At 38.4% G+C, this 23,305-nt stretch overlaps 1 protein-coding gene across 3 annotated transcripts in view; it reads right to left on the bottom strand.

Annotated features, from left to right (window-relative positions):
* The window catches only part of ZC3H8 (zinc finger CCCH-type containing 8), a 41,636-nt gene that overhangs the window by 13,216 nt on the left and 5,115 nt on the right, over nucleotides 1-23,305 (bottom strand). For 2 of the 3 annotated variants that reach the window (XM_033175452.1, XM_033175453.1), the window contains exons 3-8: nucleotides 10,846-11,068; nucleotides 8,425-8,558; nucleotides 5,986-6,102; nucleotides 4,803-4,914; nucleotides 3,363-3,472; nucleotides 2,428-2,475 (exon numbers count right to left, since the gene is read on the bottom strand). In XM_033175452.1, coding sequence (XP_033031343.1) covers nucleotides 2,443-2,475; nucleotides 3,363-3,472; nucleotides 4,803-4,914; nucleotides 5,986-6,102; nucleotides 8,425-8,558; nucleotides 10,846-11,068 — 729 coding nt within the window. In that variant the 3' untranslated portion in view covers nucleotides 2,428-2,442. The remainder of the gene's footprint in view (nucleotides 1-2,427; nucleotides 2,476-3,362; nucleotides 3,473-4,802; nucleotides 4,915-5,985; nucleotides 6,103-8,424; nucleotides 8,559-10,845; nucleotides 11,069-23,305) is intronic. The other variant, XM_033175455.1, reaches the window with a different exon arrangement.

The raw sequence follows: 23,305 nt of genomic DNA, 5'->3' as shown, positions 1-23,305 counted from the left end.
CCTGGGAGGCAGAGGCTGCAGTGAGCCAAGACTGTGCCACTACACTCCAGTCTGGCAACAGAGTGAGACTCTGTCTCAAAAAAAAAAAAAAAAAAAAGTTCTGGGACAACTGGATAACTACACATTAAAAAATTTTGTCCTTAACTCACACAATTCCTAAAAATTAACTCAAAATGAATCATATATATAAACACAAGAGCTAAAACTAGAACATTTTTAGAAGAAAACGTAAGAGCAAATCTTGTGACTTTGTGTTAGGCGATAAATTCTGAGATACAACACGGAAAGCATGATCCACAAAAGAAAAACTGATAAACTGTACGATATCAAAATGAAAACTTTCATGCTTCAAAACATAACATTAATAAAATAAGACAAGCCACAGATTGGGATATTTGCAAATAAAGTATCTAATGAAGGATCTGTATGCAATATATGTAAAGAACTCCTAAAATTCAGTAAGAAAACAATCTAATTTTAAAATGGGCAGAGATCTAAACTGGCTAATGGCCAATAAGCACATGCAAAGATGTTCATAGTCATTAGAGAAATGAAAATTACAACTACAGTGAAATACAGAGTCACTCCTACTGCAAAAGCTATAATCAAAATGACTGATACAAACAAGTGTTGCTACAGTAATTAAGGTAGTATATGCTGGAGAAAAAAAAGACAAATGGAGAACTGACATCCCAGAAACAGACCTTCAGATCTTCACTTGATGGAAACTTGACATATACCAAAAGGGGCATTACAGGTTAGTGGGGGAAAGCAGGCTTTTTAATTAAATAATACTTGGGAGATTGGTTATTCATATGGGAAAAAGGGAACAACAGAAAAAAGAAGGGTATGAGGCCTCTGATACCGTTTTTAAAAAGTCAATTACTATTATTTTTTCTTTTCTCCCTAGAGTTATAGTTATACTCTTTTTTCATTCATTCTAACAGTTCCTCCCACATGTAAAGTACAAAAGGTAGAGTACAGTTTCCTTCTCCTTGACTTTGGGCTTGGCCACATGACTTACTTTAGCCAAGTAAATGTGCTGTCAACAGGGCTTTGCCCTCTTGAGTTTCTGCCAACACCATGAGAAGAACATGCCCTAGCTAGCCCACTGGTCCCAGGAAAATTAGATAAGAACTGTCCCAGCAGATCTGCCATATGAAACAGAGCCAACCCAACCAAGGCCAGATGAGATCAGCCAACTCCCAGCCAATCTATACATGCATAAAAAATAAGCACTTTGTGTTATTCACTACTGAGAATCTGGTAGTTGTTTTTGCTAAACACCATTACTGTACCAACTGTTAATACAATTCCCAATGGATTAAAATATAAATGTATAAGGCAAAGCTCCAAAACTTAAAAAAAGAAAGTTAAATTACTTTACAGACTCACGATAGGGAATAATTTCTTAAACGAGACGCAAAACACAAAACTAGCCATAAACAAAAAGATTCCCAAAATAAGTAATTCTACTCACTGAGATGCCTTAAAAAAAAAAAAAGAAAAGACTATCCACAAAATGGGAGAAGGCCTGCCACACATAACTCACAAAGAATTATATAAGGAATATATAAAAATCAATGTATAAAGGACAATCAGACCAATAAAAACATGGGCAAAAGACATTAACAGGCATTTCACCAAAGATGAAACTCAAAAGCCAGTAAGCATAAGAAAAGATGCAAATTAAGTTATGAGATTCTATTTTTATATCCACTAAATTGGTTAAAATTAAAGTACTGACAATATAAAATATTGGCAAGTGTAGAATGACAGGAGTTCTTCTACACAGTTTGTAGGAGTATAAACTGGTATAACTACTTGAGAAAAAACTGATTATATTAAATTTTATGATGATATGATTCTACTCCTTGGCACATACTGTGGATAACTTCTGCACATTCATACCAAGAGGTATGTATATGGATACTTACAAAAAGAGTTTGTATTTTTAAAAATTGAAAATAACCTAAACATTCATTAATAGAATGACTAACTAACATAAACATAGAATGAAATGTTATATAGGAGTAAAAATGAATGACAGCTGCATGCATCTACATGAATGAATAATGTTGAGTGAAAATAGCCATGTCATCAATTAATACAGACAGTATGATACAGTCTGAATAAAATCCAAACATAAGCAGAACTAAATATATTGTTTTGTGAATTATATGTATTTGGTAAATCTACAAATACAAGAGAAGAATAAAAATATACCTGAAAGACAAGCCCACACAAGGAAGCAGGCTGATGTCGATCCACATAGGTATGTAAATATATCAAATATTTTATAATTCTTTTTTACTGGGGGAGGAAGAAGAAAAATACTTCTATTTGATAACCCTATTGAGGTTGACATGCCAACTTCTGGAGATGTTTAGACAAGAAAAAAAGAAATGTGGTAAATTCTAATTTTACCTTTTTATGTCTATTTTATTTACATGGCTTCTTTTCAGTATCCAAAACCTAATATGAAAAAAAAAATCACATAATCATTTTTATGCATTCATGTCTAATTCAGGTATACTGTCATACTCATAACTTTCAAATGATTCCAATCAAATTCATCCTAATAATCACCTAATATTATTTACTAATACTACAGGAACTGAAAAACTTATTTTATATATGTCACTTTTCCATATCTATTTCATACAAATAAACAATGGAATATTTGGTACAACTTCTAATTCCACATTAACCATTCATATTTTACAACCTAAAAATATCTATAAACAAGCACCTTTGACTTTGTAATATTTGCATATGCTCAAAGGAACATTTTGCCACAAGATCGTATGGTTGGCTTCAAAAGAATCTTTTAAATTTGTATGTATACTTAGATTAACTTTTTAAGAGACTAGCTCCAACTAACATGAGAAATGAAAGAATACAAATGACTGTAACTTTTCAATGACCTTTTCTCACAGACTGCAAGAATATCTGAAGAAAACATTTTGAAATTACTACTTAACTATTATCTGATGTAATTCTAAAATGTTTATAAACCTGTAACTTGTAACTTTCCTTCCAAGAGTCTTTATAACAGGGGTACTGTTTTTCTTACTTGATTTGCTTTGTTTAGCTTAGCTTAGCTATTAAAATGGCTAATTACACTGAAGATTTTACATCATTCAACTTAAATCAGCAATGAATATACATCTTCCTTTTAGCTACAAGGAAACATATACAAATGAAAAATATTTAAGCTGAATTCTTAAGTTATCAGTCCTAATATATCCCATATGCTAACCTAAGGGGCACTCTCCTTAATTATCTTCAAATTCTCATCCTTAGTTCAAACATATTCCTTAAAAAAGAAAAAACAAAACATTATGAAAAAGTATACTTACTTTAGCCAACAATTCTTGTGTTTCAGGAGTCAGTGGAGCATGAGAAAACTTGCAATATTCTCCCTGATAACATTTTGTTCCTGTATGGTAAAACTTACAAGGATATTCATGTAACCCAAGTGTTAAGGAAAAGAACATTGTAATCCAACTGAAATGTTATTAACTTAATGACTTTGTTTTTCCTAAATAAAGACCTTTGTGGCCAGGGGCAGTGGCTCATGCCTGTAATCCCAGCACTTTAGGAGGCCGAGGTAGGCAGATCACTTGAGGCCAGGAATTCAAGACCAACCTAGCCAACATGGCGAAACCTCGCCTCTACTAAAAATACAAAAAATTAGCTGGGCATGACGGCGCAGGCATGCCTATAATTCCAGCTACTCAGGAGGCTAAGGCACCAAAATCATTTGAATCGGGGAGGCGGAGGTTGCAGTGAACCAAGATTGTGCCACCGCACTCCAGCCTAGGCAACAGAGCAAAGAAAAAAAAAAAAGAAAAGAAAGAAAAGAAAAAGACCTTTCCTACTAGTAGAAACTGGATTTCTCTATTTAAAGTACGAGATAATAAATTAACTGGAATACATTGAAAAATCTAATTTTAGAAAGACTACATACATAAATCAAGTTTAATGGCTATCACAGGACATTTTCTTCCTTCATATCCATTCTTATAATAGAGTACAGGCATGTTTCATATATGAAAGGGGTATATATTTTAAATACCTTGATAAATGTGATCATTTTTAAAGCATTCCTTTGGGGGTGGAGGAATCAAAGTCAAAAACAACATATCTTACAAAACTGGATCCTTTGCACATTAGACTTGTTTACAACAGAATAAATCTATATAACTTCAATATTGTTTTCTAGGAAAACATTCCTCAAATTACATTTTGATACTCCTTATACTGAATGCCCGAAGAAAAAAAAATTTTGTGATGACTAAAGGTGCTATTAACCTAAAATGTTTATATTCCATGTTTTTATAACCTGTCTGTGCCATTTGCACTGAAGAGCCAAGGCTATTCTACAAATTAAGGGACAATTAATTTCTACACAGTACAGAATACACAGAAAACAGGTACTCCCAAATTACATAATCCCTGCCTTTTTATGAAGTAGCTTATTTGAATATAGATTCAATTAGTGTCACAGTAGAAATTGTGATATTCTTTCTGGGACTTGAAGAGGTCTCATGGACCCTCTATATCACCCATGTTGAACAGAAAGAATCATCATTCGAGAGATTTTCTAAAGAATTCCTCTTTTCTTGCTTATGAAAAAAATCCATGTACAATTTAATCACTTTGATACTAAGTTGGACTTGAATACTATCATTTTGGTATAGCTAAAACACTGGTTTCATTAAAAATTTTGCACATTTAAAATGTTCATGTAAATATTTATAAAGAATAAAGTCACTATATCTTGTGATAAAGGATATTATGCAAATACAGACAGTTTTCACCTCTGGTACAATATCCTTGTACATAAAACTTACACATTTCCTTTTTCTTCTCTATCTCTGCATCATGATCAAATTTACACTGGTCTCCCTAAGCCAAAAGAAGGAGCAAGGAAAAGCCATTATTTCTCATAGTCAAGTCATTATGATTTAATTCCTACTAAACTTTAAATAAGCAAATGATTCCAGAAAGAACCAAAGTCTTAGAGGTAGCACATTCTAATTGTTAATAAATTATAACTACATCACATATATTTGCTTAAAATTCTCTTAAGTCCCAAACATTTTTAAACACAAAGCATTTTTTAAAATTATCGGTGGCTCACGCCTGTAATCCCAGCACTTTGGGAGGCTGAGGTGGGCGGATCACGAGGTCAGGAGATGGAGACCATCCTGGTTAACACAGTGAAACCCCATCTCTACTAAAAATACAAAAAAATCAGCCAGGAGTGGTGGCAAGCGTCTGTAGCCCCAGCTACTCGGGAGGCTGAGGCAGGAGAATGGCATGAAACCGGGAGGCAGAGCTTGAAGTGAGCCGATATTGCACCACTGCACTCCAGCCTGGGCAACAGAGTGAGACTCTGTCTCAAAACAACAAGAACAACCACCACCACCACCCCAAAAAATTATCTGACTTAGGTGATCCACCCATGTCGGCCTCCCAAAGTGCTGGGATTACTGGCCTACTTTCTTATGAATACTTCACTAAAAAAAAAAAAAATTATCTTTTTTCTTTTTGAGACAGAGTCTCGCTCTGTCGCCCAGGCTGGAGTGCAGTGGTGCAATCACAGCTCACTGCAGCCTTCACTGCCCAGGTTCAAGCGATTTTCCTGCCTCAGCCTCCCGAGTAGCTGGGACTACAGACATGCGCTACTACACCTGGCTAGTTTTTGTATTTTTGTAGAGACAGGGTTTCACCATGTTGGCCAGGCTGGTCTTGAACTCCTGACTCAGGTGATCCACCTACCTAGGCCTCCCAAAGTGCTGGGATTACAGGCCTGGCTACTTTTTTAAACATGAGAGAATACTTCACTAAAATTTTCTAACTGAATTTTTTCCAGAATGAAACAGCTTTAAAAACCTAAAGGTATGAATTAGAAAAGTATCAAACAGAAAGAGCAGTTTTACATTTTAGTAGATTTTTGTTTACACATTTTTATACCTTAATACATTTCCTTTCAAGAAAATATTTACAAATTTGTTTTCCCTTGCGTTCCACTGTATGTTGGTTGATGAATGCCTGACTCAAATGCTGCTGCTTCTCTTTAGGTTTACCATCCTTTAAAAACAAAAACAAAAAAACTAAATGTAAGAAACAGAAAATTAAATATTTTATTTTGTTACACAAAATTATTTAAACCAACTTCGAAGCCTTAAAGGGTGACTCTTCTAAACTGGCCTTCATATGTAAATTTGGATTTCTGTACACCAGGTTAAAAATGAATGTTTTGTCAGTTTCAACAGCATTCCATCATTGAATATCAGTGTTTGTATTGATTTGTATATTTTATTATACATTGCCCTTATTTTGTAAAAATGAATGAAAAAAATTTTAAATGGGCCAGACGCAGTGGCTCACACCTGTAATCCCAGCACTTTGGGAGGCTGAGGTGGGTGGACCACTTGAGGTCAGGAGTTCAAAACTAGCCTGGCCAACATAGTGAAAACTCGTCTCTACTAAAATACAAAAATTAGCCGGGCATGGTGGCAGATGCCTGTAATCCTAGCTACTCTGGAGGCTGAGGCAGGAGAATCGCTTGAACCCAGGAGGTGGAGGTTGCAGCGAACCGAGATTGCACCACTGCACTCCAGCCTGGGCAACAGAACAAGACTCCGTCTTGGGGAGAAAAAAAAAAATTTTTTTTAAATGAAAGTGATAATATTTATGATTAAAAAATGAAGTCTAAGAACAAAGATCTTTAGAGCAATAGAGACAAAGTGGGAAACCAGAGTGAACCAAAAGCAGTGGAATCTAGTTTCAATGAGATGCTCACTGGGTGTGAGTTGAGCACACTTATCAGCCCCAGTTAACAAACACAAGTAGCAATACACCATCAAAAATGGTGATAAAGGTATAAAAGGAGATTTTCATATTAAAAAAAAGAAGGAAATTTTATAATGCATTTAAGCTCTTCAGAAACATAAGGTAATTTTTACATGTTAACTTATGCTACCGCTTATAGCTTCTGTATACCAAATTTTTGAATACAGTCTTAGGAATACAGTATGTGCAAACAAGGGAGCTGACTGTACAGTCATTTACAATAATGTCAAATTTCCACTTAGCACCATCAAATTTATGTCTTATAAATATCTGCCAGTTTAAATCTTTTGTTTCATTTGGTAATGTTATTAAATTCTACTATGTATGTTTAGAATTTGTTCTTTGTGTAGAAGGGCTGTCAGCTTTGGCTGAATAATCATTTGAGCCGTGTAAATCAAATCAAAGAGAATACTGACAGGGTGTTGGGAAACAAAAATCCTAGTCCTGGCTTGGCCCGTAGTTATCTGAACCATAGGGCTTCAAATTCCTCATTCATAAAATACGGAGGCAGGGGATAGACTGTATATAAATGCTTTTCAATCTAGAATATTTGGCATTTCTAATATTTTACCACCCTTTACCCTTGTCCCCTATAACCAAGTGTAATAAAAAAGGTTGCTATCCAGTTAAAAGCCCTCAGAAAAGTGGAATCCAGAAAAGGTACTTGTTATTCTACCCTGATTACATCTACAGACCAAGGAAAAGGAACTTCTAAAAAACAAAATCAAAATATAGGAAGATGGGGAGATTTGGTAAGGCCAATGATCAGAAATATTCATTTTTAATTTCCAGAGGGAGCCAGGATGAGGGACTTTAGATAGTAAAAAATTTGTAAGACTCAGTGGCCTTTGAAATGCCTCATGACTATTTCATCTTCTCTGGCTTCCCATTTTTCCAGAGTCATTGATAGTATAATACTAAAAAAAAAAAAAAAATCAAGGAGTCTAGGCTGGCCACAGTGGCTCATGACTGTAGTCCCAGCACTTAGGGAGGTGGCGGGTGGTGGGAGCCAAGGCAGGTGGATCACCTGAGGTCAGGAGTTCAAGACCAGCCTGGCCAACATGGCGAAACCCTGTCTCTACTAAAAATACAAAAATTAGCTGGGCATGGTGGCATGCACCTGTAGTCCCCTCTACTCAGGAGGCCGAGGCAGGAGAATCGCTTGAACCCGGGAGGTGGAGGTTGCAGTGAGCCAAGACTGCAACAGCCTGGGTGACAAGGCAAGATTCCATCTCAAAATAATAATAATAACAATAATAATAATAATAATAATAAAAAAAATCAAGGAGCTTGTGTGCCTATATTCAGGAACAACAGTGAGAACACTAAGGCTTTAAAGTAGTGTTGGCAGCTAATTAGTGGGAAAAAGAAAGCTGCAGTAAGAAGGAAAAACACGGAGAACCCAGGGATATTAAAAGGACATCTTCATCTGAAAAGCCTGATTCTGTGGGATGCTTCCACCTCTCCATATCACACAGCACTTCTTGTCACTGAAGTGTAAGATCAAGTCCAAAAGCATGCGGGGCCAGGTACTCCTAGAAGCATATGTTCTTATACCTCTTCCTGCGAGCCACTGTTCCTCAGCAAAGCATTTGATCCTTTGTTTCCAGTGCCAGGCCATTTTCGCTTCATTTTCTTCTGTTTGCCATTTTTGTTACCAGCTTTAAGATTTTTATTTTTTTGTTTAGCAGCTAAAAGTAAAAGATTAATTTAAAAAATGACATAAAGTTACAATAGCAGTTTACTTTTACGAAGTACGGGGCCAGGTGCAGTGGCTCATGTCTGTAACCCCAGCTCTTTGGGAGGCTGAGGCAGAAGGACTGCTCAAGGCTAGGAGTTCAAGGCCAGCCTAAGCATTCAAGGCCAGCCTAGGCAGCCTAGAGATCTTGTCTCTACAAAAACTTAGCTGGGTGTGGTGGGTGCACACCTGTAGTCCAGCTACTCTGGGACTATAAGCTAAGGCAGGAGGATTGCTTGAGCCAAGGAGTTCAAGGTTACAGTGAGCTATGACTGCACCACTGCACTCCAGCCTGTGCAACAGAGTGAGACCCTGTCTCAAAACAAATGGAAAAGAGAAGTATAATTTACAGTAATTGAGGAAGGTTCTCTAAGCCTCAATAAGTGAAAACTGGCATGATACTGACCAGTCTTTCTTTCTTTTTTTTTTTTTTTTTTTTTTTTTTTTTTTTTTTTTTTTGAGACGGAGTCTTGCTCTGTCACCCAGGCTGGAGTGCAGTGGCCGATCTCAGCTCACTGCATGCTCTGCCTCCCAGGTTTACGCCCTTCTCCTGCCTCAGCCTCCCAAGTAGCTGGGACTACAGGCGCCCGCCACCTCGCCGGCTAGTTTTTTGTATTTTTAGTAGAGACGGGGTTTCACCGTGTTAGCCAGGATAGTCTCGATCTCCTGACCTCTTGATCCGCCCGTCTCGGCCTCCCAAAGTGCTGGGATTACAGGCTTGAGCCACCGCGCCCGGCCGTTACTGACCAGTCTTTCTAGAAGCTCTGGGATTAAGGGACCAAAAAGAGAATTATGATAATACACCCTGGCTTCTCCATTCATTGTTTTTAAAAATATATAAGGTATTGTCAAGAAAAAAGTAAGATAATAAAATCAGTCTTTTTTTTTTTTTTTTTTTTGAGACGGAGTCTTGCTCTGTCACCCGGGCTGGAGTGCAGTGGCCAGATCTCAGCTCACTGCAAGCTCCGCCTCCCAGGTTCACGCCATTCTCCTGCCTCAGCCTCCGGAGTAGCTGGGACTACAGGCGCCCGCCACCTCGCCCGGCTAGTTTTTTTTTTTTTTGTATTTTTAGTAGAGACGGGGTTTCACCGGGTTAGCCAGGATGGTCTTGATCTCCTGACCTCGTGATCCGCCCGCCTCGGCCTCCCAAAGTGCTGGGATTACAGGCTTGAGCCACCGCGCCCGGCCTAAAATCAGTCTTACAAGCTCTAAGGCAGATCCTTTTGAAGTGTTCAGAGTATGATGGATCTAATTAGGAAATGTAACAGTAAAAGCTTTAAGTGTTTAAAATGACCTCATATATTACTGTCAGATTTCTCACTGAAAACATTTTAAATAGATTAAGTTTTTATTTATTTATCTATCCATCCCTGCATTTATCCATCCATCCTGCAATGGCATAATCACAGTTTACTGGAGCCTCGAACTCCTGGGCTCAAGCAATATAGATCCATTTTAAGTAGAGAAAACGACAAAAAAATGACAGCATTAAAATTTTGTTTTATTTTTTTGAGACAGAGTCTTGCTCTGTTGTCCAGGTTGGACCGCACTGTGTAATCTCGGCTCACTGCAACGTCCGCCTCCTGGGCTCAAGTGATTCTTGTGCCTCAGCCTCCAGAGTAGCTAGGATTACAGGCGTGTGCCACCATACCCTGCTACTTTTTTTATTTTTAGTAGAGACAGGGGGTTTCACCATGTTGGCCAGGCTAGTCTCGAACTCCTGACCTCAAGTGATCCACCCGCCTTGGCCTTCCAAAGTGCTGGGATTACAGGCGTGAGCCACCATGCCTGGCCAAAAATTTCATTTATAATTGCCATTTACCCTCATACTTATGACTAAATCTCATTTTAGTAATCCAGAAGAATATATTTCTGAGTTACAGTCTGACATACAACCATTCCAGTCAATTCCTCTTTAAATGACAACAATACAAATAGGATATCCTATCCTTCATACATGCAGAGGCCAGGGCTTTAGCATTCTCCCTTTAGAAATAGACATGGCCTTTGATAACCCGCCTCCATCCTCCATCCTCCTACAAACTGAGCATTTAATGCACCAAGTGGCCAGGTCTCAGATGAGGTCTCTGGCCATGCAAGCTCATGTCTGGTATAAATATCCATGAAAACCACAGTCTTACCATGAGAGAAAGTGCAAGGAAAAATCCTCTGTCCATATATGGACAACTGTGACTGCTTCTCTAGATAAACTTTAAATGATAAAATAGTTTGACTCTTACGCTGTAGAGTATCTTTTACTCCTTCTTTCTTTGTAGATTCTTCAGGTTGAGCAGCATTTGCCATTTCTCTGGCTTGTATGTACTGTTGAAGCTCTTTGGCAAAATTATCTTCCGATTCCTGACCGCAGATATCATTATCACTATAAACATCATAGTCCTTACTTCTTGATTTTCTGTGCAGCGAACTTTTTGGTGATATTGCAGAGTTTCCAAAGTGTCTAAACTAAGTAAAAATTAAAACTTCAATTTTAAAAACCCAGCATGATTCAAAACAATCTGGCTGTACAGAAGAAACAAGATTGGCTATGAACTGGTCATTGTTGAAGTTGGGTAATAGGTACATGGAGTTCATATACTATTCTCTCCACTGATATATTTGAACACTTCCAGAATTAAAAACAAACTAACAAACCACTATGATATATCTATCCTTAAAGATGATTTGAGGGAAGATTCTAAATGTGTACATTGTATGCATTTGACTGAATTAAACATCTAAACCCCCAAATCTTAATTATTTGCTGTGAGAGGATTACAGTATTACAGTTCACACATTACATTTCTGCCTCTGCATTGACAGTACTTTTAAATGTCCTCAATAATTTATCATTTTGTAAAACACCAAGTAAACTGTAATGGTCCGTATGAAAATCCACTTACACTTAAGATACATCTAAGTTACCAAAGCCTAGTCTTTCTCCTATAACTCACAGGAGTGGTAGCAACAATGATGACAGGAATAAAGAACTACCCTGTTCTCTGTAATCAAGTTAACTTCACTTTCAGAAAGTTTCCTAACTCTGCTGTTGCAAGTGCCCATGGCAAGGGTGAAGAACCCAGGTATGGGAGCTAATCCTAGAGGAGCCCAAGCTGATCATAGCAGATGACTTAAAGCAATTTCTGCATAAAAATTTTCAGGTATTGGTTACACATGTGTCTACATGACACAGGGATATTAAACTATGTAATTAGAATTAGTATGTATGACACATTTTAATCAGAAAGTTTATTTTTAAAAAATGACCAAGGATCAAAGGGCTCTTATTCTGACATCAGGAAGAAATGGCATGCCTATCACTACAGTGGACAATGATTCTGTTTCAAAGCATACTCTGGGATCTGGTCCCTTATTTGCTTTCACATGATAACTAAGAAGCAAACTCAAAACAAACAAACAAAAAACAAAACAGAAGACTCGTTATTATAAAATATATCAGATGGTCCAATTTAACAGTTTACTTTTTTTTTTTTTTTGACGGAGTCTCACTCTATTGCCCAAGCTGGAGAGCAGTGGCACGATCCTGGCTCAGTGCAACCTCTGCCTCCCAGGCTCAAGTGATTCCCTTGCCTCAGCCTCCCGAGTAGCTGGGACTACAGGCGTGCACCACCATGCCCAGTTAATTTTTGTATTTTTGGTAGAGACGGGGTTTCACCATATTGGCCAGGGTGGTCTCGAACTGCTGACCTCAAGTGATCCGCCTGCCTTGGCCTCCCAAAGTGCTGGGATTACAGTCATGAGCCACCGTGCCTGGCAATAGTTTACTTCTGATGTTTAGCTTCAAATTTAGGAGTTGTTCCACCAGAGGATTGATTATAAGCCTAGAAAATGAACTTGCTCCCTGCTTAAAGAATCCAAACAAGCTGAGGAAGTTTCTTGATCTGACAATGGCCTCAATTATACCTTATCTTCACTACACCAGACAAGACTATCAACCAATCTAATATCTTCAGGCCACCAAACTTCTTGTCTCCAAGTCTTCAAGAAAGAGTGCCTTTTTCCCACTAACACCATAGAATAAACTTGTAAAGATAACTTCTGGACTGACAGATCAGGGGTTGGCAAACTTTCAGCTTCACTACCTGTTTCTGTAAATACAGTTTTACTGTAACACCAATTACATCTATTCATTTACATATTGTCTTAGTTGTGACAGAGACAACACAGCCTACAAAGGTGAAAGATTCACTAACTGATCCTTTATGAAAAGGTTGGCTGACTCCTGTGATAGATTATGTTTACCTTGGTTTTGGCCTTTAATTTTATTTAGTAGGCATGGGGGAACCAAAAAGATTATTCAGTATGTAGCAGCTCCTGTGAAGTTCAGCTTAATCAAATACACAGAGGTGAGATTTTCTTCAGTGCATATGAATCAAAATATTAAAATGATCCAAATAAGCGATTAAGTTCCCTCTGCCTGCACAGAACACACAGGCCTACAGTATTGAAGCAGACTCTTTTTACGACAAGTAATAATATGTCTGACTTATATTAAATGAAGACATGAAACAATCTGGCAACATTAATAAAGCCAGGACAATCATCAATTGTGCTGTTTTATTATACAGTAGGGATGAATATTACTAATGATTCTTTTCAGAGGGCATTGAAATATATAAAATACAAATAATTGAATACTTTTCTTCACTTACCAAGCTATAAACTCATTGCTTCAGTTTGCTTTTTGTATAATTTAAAAAGTATATGAACATGATTACAACCCCTTTCTCCTTTTGTAATAGAGTCTAAATAACTCTTTTTATTCAAGATGGTTTACTGAACTAGTATGGCCTCCAGAAACCTCCAAAATTAAAGTACAGGTAACTGTGTGTGTGTGGTGTGTGTGTGTGTGTGTGTGTTGTGTGTGTGTGTGTGTTGTGTGTGTGTGCATGAAGTGCATTCATCAGGAATTAAGAATCAAATTTCTGACAGACAAAAAGGAAGTTAAGCTCCAGAGGTTGGGCTTAGGTACAGTGTGAGAAATGGGGCTATAAATGAGAATGAATTAAAATTCTACATAAAACAGACAAAGCTGTTACAACAAATTCTCTCTGCCCTCTCCCTCTCCAGAACACAATCACCCAGGTACTTTCCCTAGGAAAAAAAGAGAAGCCTGTTATCCAAAGAAGTGAAATAGAATGTCTGGTAAAAGCTAAGATGTGGGTACTACGACCACCCACATGGAGGTACTAAATCTTCCACATGCTGGCATTTGGCAGCAACTCCTACCAGAAAAATACTCCATCCTACTCACCATAAAGCAGGGGTTCTCACCCTGCTGTCCAGAGACCCCCCTCAAAGGCCTATGGATTGAATTCAGAAAATTCAGTGAACTTGAATGAGAAGAAAACCACATATTATTTTCATCAACCTCCAAATTGACATTTGGTATTTGAACAAGGGAAGTATGTTCAAATATGTTCTTCTGTTTTGAACGTAGGACACAAAATATAGCAGTATCAGCAGTGCCTATGACTGTCACTAATACAAATCACAAATATTTTCATGTATCACATTATAGTTGTTGCAGATCTCAAAATATCTTTTATGTTCACGATCACTGCAAAATTAGAATAATCAGACTAACTGCTCTGCTAGGTCTTAATATTCAATGTATTAATAAAGAACATATTACTCTATAGCATTTGTTTTTAATATTTTGATAAACTGGATTTCAATCAAATCAATTTCCTTTGTAATCAAAAATATTTTATTTTATACACTTAAAAAACTCAAAAAGGGGTCCACAGGCTTCACCAGACTGCTAAAGGGGGTGCATGGCACAAAGTGGGCTGAGAACTGTTATACTACTGGGAAACCTCCTATCCGCATAGCCCACTCACTTACCACCCCGTCAGGCTTCCTATTTAGAGAAAAGGCCTTTAGAGGCACAGACTTACCAACACAACAGCAAAGGACATCTAGTAACTCTCTGGGCCTTTCTTAAATGAATGGACAACAAAGGAATACAAAAGAATGTGACAAAAATCTAGAGCTAGAGTCAGTGAACTACAACCCAAGGGCAAAATCCGCTCTGCCACCTGTATTTGTAAACACCCACAAGCTAAGAATGAACTTTACATATTTTTTTCATGGTTGAAACAAAGGAAATCAAAAGAACATTTCATGACACTTGAAAACTATATAACATTCAAATTTCAGAGTCCATAAATACAATTTTATTGGAACACAGGCGCACCCATTCATTTATATATTGTATGAACTGCTTCTTTGCTACAACAGCAGAGTTGAGTAGCTTCAAGAGACCTTCATGGCATTCTTATCACTTCACAGAGATGCTCAGTGCACTACAAATTGCCCTGACAGTTATAAATTGACAACATTTTGAGTGCCTCATTGAGTGCCTCATGCCATTTTATTTTTTTTATTTCCAGAGCATACTTACCACATCAAAACACAAAAAGCAGACTTCAAAGGTCAAGTATTTAAAGGCACACAGTGAACTGTGGATCATTATACTGTCAAGTCAGATGGCAAATCACTGTGGTTATTATGTAACAATACTACAGTAGTGCTAAAAGAACACAATGTATGTTGACATTAGAATATCAAGCATTCATCACAATATTCCCAACTCACAAGAGAGTAACAGAAAAATGAGAAATTTTACTCTCGCTCTCTTCTGATTAAAATTATTTTTTAATTAGAAAATTTAAAATAAATGATCAAATCCACAAATTTCTTTCTTTCCAAAAATAAAACAAAAACAAGACTATAATCAAGTAAGTTTTATTTGTAGCCAAAGAAAGCTGATAGTGAGTTAATTAAATCATGATGGATTATAGCAGTTAAATCTGTCCAGAGAAAATAAAGTTCTTTTTTTTTTTTTTGAGATGGAGTCTCACTCTGTCGCCCAAGCTGGAGTGCAGTGACCAGATCTCAGCTCACTGCAAGCTCGGCCTCCCGGGTACACGCCATTCTCCTGCCTCAGCCTCCCGAGTAGCTGGGACTACAGGCGCCCTCCACCTCGCCCGGCTAGTTTTTTGTATTTTTTAGTAGAGACAGGGTTTCGCCGTGTTAGCCAGGATGGTCTCGATCTCCTGACCTTGTGATCCGCCCGCCTCAGCCTCCCAAAGTGCTGGGATTACAGGCTTGAGCTACCGCGCCCGGCCGAAAATAAAGTTCTTAAGTGGCCTTTTGGCAAGAACAGCTGCTCAAAGATATGAGGAAACTGGAGCTTCATCAGACAATTTAAAATCAGGTAAATACGTCCCAGTGGTTTTCCTTGGCTTTTAATGAGTTCACAGGTGTTACTGATACTGCTCAGTATCACTGTGCTGTTCAAAGTTAAAATAGGAACAAGATCTCCATACCCACATTAATTTGCAGCAGATACATTGTGCACACTCAAACAGTTCCGGAAGTGTTTTTTCAGACTTTAATGTAAGTGCTTCAAAATCCATTTAACTATGCAACTGAGGAACTTCCACCTAACCTTCGATTGGCAGTGATTCATCTGCAATGTAGTAACATGCTAAAAGACAAATCTAAGAGAAGAATTGAATAAAGTTCCATAAATGCCTTCCAGGCAATGAATATGCTCAATTAAAATTATATTCTGGTGAACTGATATCAGTATTTGGCAGTATCTATCTGTAGTGAAAAGATACTTTCACAGATGAAATAAAGTCTTATTATATCAGCTTAACAGATGAATCTTTGTAATCAATTTTGATGATAAAGAACAGTAACTTTGAACCCCAATTAAGCAAATAATTACCTGACAAAGAATCCCATTCTTCTCATTAGACTTGTATTTAAAAACGACTATTATTATGTACTGAATTCTATCAGTCAAAGATTGTGGAAATTTGTTTTCTCTCCTTCATTATATAAGTACCTACATAACATCCTCAATTTTGCTTCTTGGCTTAAAAATCTAAAATATTTATTGTCTTGTCCTTTATAGAAAATGCTTACCGATCCCTGATCTACAGAACATAACAAAAAAGCAAGAAAATAACTGAAAAATAGATCCAGAAGAAGTAACCATCATTTGAGAAAAAGAACTCGAAAATTAAAAAATACACAAAGATATTCAAAATATATTCAAAAACAATGTTAGAAAGCTATCAAAACAAGAATAAGATCTTAGTTAAATTGTAATTTATGAAATGATGATAAATAGAAACAGAGGAAATATCTTGGGATATAAAGAAAAAAGAGATAAAAAGAGATCTGTCTCATATAAAAGGATGTAAGTAAATAATCTCACCACAATAGCACTAAGCAGAATAAAAAAAGATTCACAATCTCATAGAATTAAGAATGCCAAGAATGAAGAGAAGAGCCTTAAAGCTTCCAGAGAAAACGGGATACTTACAAAGATATTACAATGAAATTGGTAAGACTTCACCTTTGTAACACTGGATAGTAGAAGACAAAGGAGCAGTAACCTCAAACTTAATTCTATTTCAGCCAAACTATCTATCAACAATGAGGATAAATTCAAGATATTTTCAGAAATGTGAACAAGAACTCAAAAATCCGTCTTCCATGCATCCCTACATATGTGTGTATGCCAACCACTGAGAACCAACAGCCAGAAAATGATACTTTAAAAAAATTATTCACGGCCGGGCGCGGTGGCTCAAGCCTGTAATCCCAGCACTTTGGGAGGCCGAGACGGGTGGATCACGAGGTCAGGAGATCGAGACCATCGAGGCTAACACAGTGAAACTCGTCTCTACTAAAAAAACACAAAAAACTAGCCGGGCGAGGTGGCGGGCGCCTGTAGTCCCAGCTACTTAGGAGGCTGAGGCAGGAGAATGGCGTAAACCCGGGAGGCAGAGCTTGCAGTGAGCTGAGATTCGGCCACTGCACTCCAGCCTGGGCGACATAGCGAGACTCCGTCTCAACAACAACAACAACAACAAAAATTATTCACAATAGTTTCATTAAACACTTAGCAATAAATATAACAAAAGGTATATAAGATGTGAGATACCTACAAAGAAAGTTATAGGAATATCTTATTTTAATGTCCTTCATTTTACCATGTGTTACAAATAACGGATTTCTTTACAAATTGAAGGTCTGTGGCAACCCTGCATTGAACAAGTCTATTGGCACCATTTTTCGAAAAGCATGTGCTCACTGTGTCTCTGTGCCACATTTTGATAATTCTCGCAATATTTCAAACTTTTTTGTTATTACTATATCTATTACAGTGATTTGTGATCAGTGGTCTTTGATGTTAATATTGTAATTTTTTAATTTTGTTTTTTATTATTATTTTTTGAGCCAGCCACCGCGCCTGGCTACTACTGTAATTTTTGAGGGGGTGCCATGAACCATGCCCACATAAGATGGAGAACTTAATCGATAAATGTTGCATGTGTTCTGACCGCTCCACCAACCATCCTATCTCCTGTTTTTCTCCCTCCCTCTCTCCTCAGGCTTCCCTATTCCCTAAGACACTAAGATATTGAAGTTAGACTAATTAATAACCCTACAATGACTTCTAAGTGTTCAAGTGAAAAGAAGAGTCATATGTCTCTATTGAAATCAAAAGCTAGAAATGATTAAACTTAGCGAGGAAGGTATGTCAAAAGCCGACACAAGCTGAAAGCTAGGCCTCATAAGCCAAATAGCCAGCTTGTGAATGCAAAGGGAAGGTTCTTGAAGGAAATTAAAAGTGCTACTCCAATGAACACACTAATGATATGAACACAAAACAGCCTTATTGCTGATACAGAGAAAGTTGTATTGGTCTGGATAGAAGATCAGACCAGTCACAACATTCCCTTAAGCCAAAGCCTGATCCAGGGCAAGGCCCTAACTCTCTTCAAATCTGTGAAGGTGGAAAAAGGTGAGGAAGCTACAGAAGAAAAGTCTGAAGTAAGCAGAGGTTGGTTCTTGAGGTTTATGAATAGACAATGTCTCCATCACATAAAAGTGCATAGGCCAGGCACAGTGGCTCACGCCTATAATCCCAGCACTTTGGGAGGCCGAGGCGGGCAGATCACTTGAGGCCAGGGGTTCGAGACCAGCCTGGCCAACATGGTGAAACCCTGTCTCTGCTAAAAATACAAAAATTAGCCGGGTATGATGGTGCACACCTGTAGTCCCAGCTACTCGGAAGCCTGAGGCAGGAGAATCACTTGAACCCAGAAGGCAGAGGATGCAGTGAGTCAAGTCATGCCAATGCACTCCAGCCTGGGCAACAGAGCAAGACTCTGTGTCAAAAAAAAAAAAAGTGCATGATGAAGCAACAAGTGCTGATGTAAAAGCTGTAAATTATCCAGAAGATCTAGCTAAGATCATTGATGAAGGTGGCTACACTAAACAACAGATTTTCAAAGTAAATGAAACAGCATTATATTGGAAGAAGATATAATGCTCACTCATAAGAAACAGCTCCTCATCTGTTCAAGTTTGATCATGAAGTTGCAGCAATTCAGTCACGTCTTCAATCTCCACTTCTAATTCTAGTTCTCTTGCTATTTCCACCACACCTCAAATTACTTCCTCTACTGAAGTCTTGAACTCCTCAGTCATCCCTGAGAGTTGCAATCAACTTTCAAACTCTAGTTCAAACTCTAGTCCTCTCTAGGACTAGAGAGAAGTCAATACCTCACTTCAAAGCTTCAAAGAATACCCTGACTTTACCACTACAATCTATGCATGTAATCCAAAATTGCACTTGCACCCTGTAAATTTATACAAATATAATACTTTAAAAGGCTTCAAAAAGACAGGTTAACTCTTGTTAGGAGCTAATGCAGCTGGTGACTTTAAGGTGAAGCCCAATGCTCATTTACCAGTCTGAAAATTCTAGGGCCCTTAAGAGCATACACTAAATATACTCTGCCTGTGCTCTATATATGGAACAACAAAGCCTAGATGGCAGTATATCCATTTACAGCATGGTTTACTGAATATTTTAAGCCCACTGTTGAGACCTACTGCTCAGAAAAAATACTTTTCAAAATATTACTGCTCATTGACAATGCACCCAGTCACCCAAGAGCTCTGATGGAGATGCATGTTTTCATGTCCACAAACACAACATCCACTCTGCAGCTTATGGATCAAGGAATTGACTTTCAAGTCTTACTTAAGAATGAAATACACTTTTTAAGGTTATAGTTGCCAGAGAAAGTGATTTCTCTGATGGATCTGGGCAGAGTAAATTGAAAACCTAGAAAGAATTCACCATTTTAGCTGCCATTAGGAACATTCGTGATTCATGGCAGAAGGTCAAATGTCAACATTAACAGGAGTTTGAAAGTTGATTGCAACTCTCAGGGATGACTGAGGAGTTCAAGACTTCAGTAGAGGAAGTAATTTGAGGTGTGGTGGAAATAGCAAGAGAACTAGAATTAGAAGTGGAGATTGAAGACGTGACTGAATTGCTGCAACTTCATGATCAAACTTGAACAGATGAGGAGCTGTTTCTTATGAGTGAGCAAAGTGGTTTCCTGAGATGCAATCTATATTTGGTGAAGCTGCTATGAACATTGTTGAAATGACAACAGATTTAGATTATATAAACCTAGTTGATAAAGCAGTGGCAGGGGTTGAGAGGATTGACTCCAATTTTGAAAGAAGTTCTACTGTGGGTAAAATGCTATCAAACAGCATCACATATTACAGAGAAATCTTTTGTAAAAGGAGAAGTCAACTGAGGTGACAAACTTTACTGCTGTCCTATTTTAAGAAATTGCCAGAGCTATCACCACCCTGAGCAGCCATCAACACTGAGGCGAGACCCTCTGCCATCAAAATGATGACTCGCTGGTTAACATTTTTTAGCGACAAAGAATTTTTAATTAAGATATATACTGTTTTCTAAGATATAGTGGTATTGCACACCTAACAGACTACAGTATAGTATAAATGTAACTTTTATATGCACTGGGAAACCAAAACATTTCTGTGCCTAGCTTTACTGCAATATTTGCTTTATTGTGGTGGTATGAAATCAAACCCTCAATATCTCTGAGGTAATGCTCTTTCTTAACTTGCAAAGTGTTTACCTGGGTGTTCTCTTTTAAATAAGCTGTGGTCGGGCATTGTGGCTCACACCTGTAATCCCAGCACTTTGGGAGGCCGAGGCAGGCAGATCTCAAGGTCAGGAATTCGAGACCAGCCTGGCCAACATGGCAAAACCCTATCTCTACTAAAAATACAAAAATTAGCCAGGCAAGGTGGGTGGCAGTCACCTGTAATCTCAGCTACTCGGGAGGCTGAGACAGGAGAACTGCTTGAACCTGGGAGGTGGAGGTTACAGTGAGCCAAGATTTCGCCACTTTACCTGCAGCCTATGCAACAGAGCAAGACTCTGTCTCAAAAATAAGTAAGTTAATTAATTAGCTGTGATATTTATTTGATAATGTATTCACCTTTTATGTACTTGTGAGTGAAGAGCCTGTGCTGAAGCAAGCCTGGTTGGGAATAACCTAGGAGTCCATCTTCTCACAATAGTGTTTTGTGGAAAGTACATAAGACAGTTGTAGAATGTTTCTGCCTGTCTGCTGTGCAAGGTTATAACATATAAAACAAAGACTGGAGGAGCTAAAAGTGGGCATAAAAGACTGAGGCCTATGTGACTCAAGTAATATAGAAAACTTGTGGGAACTTAAAGTTGCAATTTCTTGCCGTCAACTTTGGCTCTCATCTTTGGAAGCCACACAGGCCCCAGAGGGCAAAAGAAGTTGCTTACTTGGGTAGCTGAGAGGCTTCCAAGAAGATGAAGATACTGTACCTGCTTTATCTTCTGTCCTGTATTCTTTTATAAAGCTAAGGAGGCTGGGCATGGTGGCTCACACCTGTAATCCCAGCACTTTTGGAAGGCCGAGGCTGGCGGATCACTTGAGCTTAGGAGTTTGAGACCAGCCTGGACAACATGGTGAAACTCCATGTCTGCTAAAAATACAGAAATTAGCCAGGTGTGGTGGCATGTGCCTGTAGTCCCAGTTACTCGGGAGGCTGAGGTGGGAAAATTGCTTGAACCTGGGAGGAGGAGGTTGCAGTGAACCAAGCACGCTACTGCACTCCAGCCTGGGCGACAGAGACTCCATCTCAAAAATAAATAAATAAATAAATAAATAAATGAATAAATAAGCAAGCTAAGTAAAAGATATACCATTAAAAGTATATTTCTGTCTTATGAGTCTCAGTGACAATTTAACCCATTCTTCCATAGTGTGTTAAAACTCAAATTTTTTTTTTTTTTTTTTTTTTTTGAGACGGAGTTTCACTCTTCTTGCCCAGACTGGAGTGCAGTAGCACGATATCAGCTCACCGCAACCTCCACCTCCTGGGTTCAAGCAATTCTCCTGCCTCAGCCTCCCGAGTAATAGGCACCTGCCACCATGCCTGGCTAATTTTGTATTTTTAGTAGAGATGGGGTTTCTCCATGTTCAAAAACAGAAAAGGGCAAGACAGGAATAGACATTATCTTTGTTATGGGTTGAATTGTGCCCTCCTAAAATTCTTATAATGAACTTCTAATCCCTAATACCTCAGAATGTGACCTTTTCTGGAAATAGGGCCATTGCAAGTGTAATTAATTAAGATTAGGTCATTAGGGTGGGCCCAGTTCAATGACTGAGTTCCTTATAAAAAATGGAAATTCGTCCGGGCACAGTGGCTCAGGCCTATAATCCCAGCACTTTGGGAGGCCGAGGCGGTCAGATCACTTGACCCCAGGAGTTCGAGACCAGCCTGGGCAACATGGCAAAACCCATGTACATTTTGTCTCTACAAAAAATACAAAAATTAGCCGGGCATGGTGGTGCACACCTGTAATCCCAACTACTTGGGAGGCTGAGAACTGCTTGACTCCAGAAGGAGGTTGCAGTGAGCAGAGATCGTGCCACTGCACTCCAGCCTGAGTGACAGAGCAAGACTCTGCCTCAAAAAATAGGAAATTCAGACAATTCAGACACAGGCATACAGGGAGAACACCATGTGAATATGAAGGCAGAGATCAGGATGATACTTTTGCAAGCCAACACCAAAGACTGCCAGCACTCCCTCAGGAGCTAGGGGAGAGGAATGAATAGATTCTTCCCCACAGCCCTCAGAAGGAACCAACCCTGCCAAAACCTTGTGCTGGGACCTCCAGCCTCCAGATCCTTGAGACAATCAAGTTCTGGGTTTTTTTTTTTTTTTTTTTTTTTTTTTGAGACGGCGTCTCGCTCTGTCGTCCAGGCTGGAGTGCAGTGGCGGGATTTTGGCTTACTGCAACCTCCGCCTCCTGGGTTCAAGCGATTCTTCTGCCTCAGCCTCTCTAGTAGCTGGGACTACAGACATATAGGCGCGTGCCATCATGCCCAGCTAATTTTTTTTGTATTTTTAGTAGAGACGGGGTTTCACCATATTGGCCAGGCTGGTCTTGAACTCCTGATCTCATGATCCACCCACCTCAGCCTCCCAAAGTTCTGGCATTACAGGCGTGAGCCACCACGCCCAGTTTAAGCCACCTGGTCTGTGGTACTTTGTTATGGCAGCCCTAATGAACTAATAGGGGCTTTAAGCTATAAATCATTAAGGTTGGTTAAGTTAACAAATCATAACCCTCAAAAATGTTAACCCAACTTGAAAGAAGCTTTTGAAACTGTTTACAATCCATTTTGGAAACAACAAAAGCCAAAATAAAGGCAATTATTAAAAATAGGTCATGTTAAATGACAATAATGTTATTGAATAATA

This window comes from Trachypithecus francoisi, unplaced genomic scaffold (genome assembly GCF_009764315.1).
Source record: "Trachypithecus francoisi isolate TF-2019V2 unplaced genomic scaffold, Tfra_2.0 Lachesis_group17, whole genome shotgun sequence".
Classification (NCBI taxonomy): domain Eukaryota; kingdom Metazoa; phylum Chordata; class Mammalia; order Primates; family Cercopithecidae; genus Trachypithecus; species Trachypithecus francoisi.
Note: the sequence above shows the minus strand (reverse complement) of the source record. Positions and strands in the feature narration are given on the sequence as shown.